The 2,500-nt window shown below is 41.3% G+C and overlaps 1 protein-coding gene across 1 annotated transcript in view; it reads right to left on the bottom strand.

Annotated features, from left to right (window-relative positions):
• Positions 1–2,500, bottom strand: part of grin2aa (glutamate receptor, ionotropic, N-methyl D-aspartate 2A, a) — a gene marked incomplete at both ends in the record, with an annotated part of 232,080 nt that overhangs the window by 62,383 nt on the left and 167,197 nt on the right. The window contains one exon of the mRNA XM_080446562.1: positions 2,207–2,409. Coding sequence (XP_080302688.1) covers positions 2,207–2,409 — 203 coding nt within the window. The remainder of the gene's footprint in view (positions 1–2,206; positions 2,410–2,500) is intronic.

Here is a 2,500-nt window from a genome sequence, read left to right as displayed (position 1 = left end):
GACAAGCGAGAAAAATATTAAGGAAAATATAAAGACTTGTTTAAAAAATATCAGGTAACCGGCCAATCGCAATAATACGTTTTTCCCCCATTACAAGCAGAATGTGTGTAGAGAGAAGGGGAGTGGAAATGGTGAAACAAAAATAAATGGTTGATTGATGCTTCACTGCGTCACTGGAGCGCTGAAAGAAAGTTTACCACTGGTCCAATTATTATTTGTTTTAGCTTTTGTAGCTCATCACGCTACAACGACATAGCTTGTCATCCTCATGTCACTGGCTTTCACTGAAAATGGCTTGTAGCCTGTTCACTACACAGCATGAGAAAGAAAGGAAGAAAGGAAGATGGAAAGAAAGAAATAAATAGAGAGAGAGAGAGAGAGAGAGAGAGAGAGAGAGAGAGAGAGAGAGAGAGAGAGAGAGAGAGAGAGAGAGAGAAAGAGAGAGAGAGACGCCAATAAACCAGAATGACATCAGAGCAAGAATAGTTCCTGAATGAAATTATTGGTATTTTTTAATCCTTCAAGATTATTTCTTTGGCATTTCTCTCTCATTAAACTGTCACTTCTTTCAAACGGTGGTTATGGGATGATCCTGCATATTTTTAAATGAATCCCCAAATATAGTCCAGTGGAAGGATTTAACCAGGAGAGGTTCATTATCTCTCAGCGGGAGATGGAACCTCTCAACGAAGCAGCTGCGCTCATCGCCACCAAAATAACTATCTCAGGGGCCTTCGATGTTTTTCAGGCCAAGGATCCCTTATCTGAGTGAGAGATGAAGCAGGGACCCCCCACTACATGTTGTATAACATTATGTTATGTTGCAGAACTTTTTCATAGATTACATAGCTTCAATGAGAGACAAAAGTTACATAGCTTCAACTCTGAGGACCCCCTGGGGGTACCGGACCCCCTGTCAAAGACCCATAAACTATCTTTTTCAACTTCACACAATTGGTGTGTTGGGGGCGGGGGGAGGGTTACTTGTTTATGTTTATGTTTGTTTATTTTATATGGACATCACAATTACATTGGACGAAACCAGACGCATTGTTTACAGTGTAAGTGCTAATTTTCAACACCTGTCCACAGGAAGCTTTTCTAAAATAGAGTAACACCAATCTAAAACCCAATCAGGTACATATACAGTAGGTACCAATCAGTAACTATAAATTTGAGCACAGTTGATTTGATTTCAACCATAATTTGAATTTGATTACCATCCGTCTCTAGTTTTAGAACCGTAGGCAAAGAGTTCCAAAGGTTTACCCCCTTTACTGAGGAGGCACACTGTTCGAATGTGTTCTTGCTTATGGGAATAATACAGTTACCATGTTTTGATGCTTGTGTAGTTGCACCAGAGCTCTGACGCCTACCAACCAGCCCAGAAAACAGGGGTGAAACATGATTATGTAAACTGAAACATGATTATGTAAACTTGGGGGAATCATTGTCATTGACTTGGGACCTTGGTGTCCTGAGCTGTCCTCCAATGGTGCACTGTTGGACCATGTTGGAATGATGAGACAAAAGTGGCAATTTAATAGAGCTGACCTCAACTTAGACGACAGATAGTCATAGGAATTATTCCTTGACAAATAGATTTGTTTATTTAATCCACAAATCTGTAAAATTGTGTTTGCTGCATAAAACCATGCAGAGACCAGCCTTTTCAGGTTGGTGAGGTTAAACATGTTAATGTTGATTTCAAAAAGGCTACTCTGCACTGTGGCAGGAGTTTTCAAAAAATATGCGTTTACATGGACCAAAATGCGTGTGGGCGAACCCCCCAAAATGCATATACAAATCTGCGTTTTGAAAATACCTGTGTACGTGTGGACGAAGCCTGAAAGTTATAGACTGGCAAAATTAAAGGGTTGTATCAAGAGATTACAGGAGATGTGCATGGGGGAAAAAAACATAAAAGACTAATCAACCAGCAAAGTCTTGGTTGACTAAGATCAAATTAATCGAGGCCCTAGAAATTAAGCCATTTTCTACATTTCTTAATTAATTAACCTCTTGGTCGCTTCTGGCTTTGGTGGACAATGACGGAAAGAAAAAAAGACTGTTTGACTGAGAAATTATCAGTCAATCAAGGCCTCTCTGACAGCTCTAGTCTGCTTTAGGACATAGATCAGTGGTTGACTCAACTCTATGTCAGAACCACTGGCATAGATAGAGACAGACAGACAGACAGACTCACTCTTTGATGTGCTTCCTGCAGGGCACAGAGTTCCTCATGCAGGTTCCTGTGAGCCTTTCCACGTCCTCCACAATCACAAAGGGCTTCTCCTCCAAGGTGACGATGGACAGATGGTTGTCGTCCATCTCAGCATCCCCGTGCGAGTTGAAACGCGGCCACACCGGATACTTCAGTGTCAGACTCTTATTTTCCAGCTTCCCCATCTAGGAGAGAAGAGAGAAGACAGAGGTTTGAGATTGGTCCCCAGGTCAATACAGCCAGTGGTGTACTTTACTGGAAAATTTCCAATTGTCT

Source organism: Gymnoscopelus braueri, assembly GCF_963280865.1.
Source record: "Gymnoscopelus braueri genome assembly, chromosome: 13".
In the NCBI taxonomy this organism is placed as follows: Eukaryota; Metazoa; Chordata; class Actinopteri; order Myctophiformes; family Myctophidae; genus Gymnoscopelus; species Gymnoscopelus braueri.
Note: the sequence above shows the minus strand (reverse complement) of the source record. Positions and strands in the feature narration are given on the sequence as shown.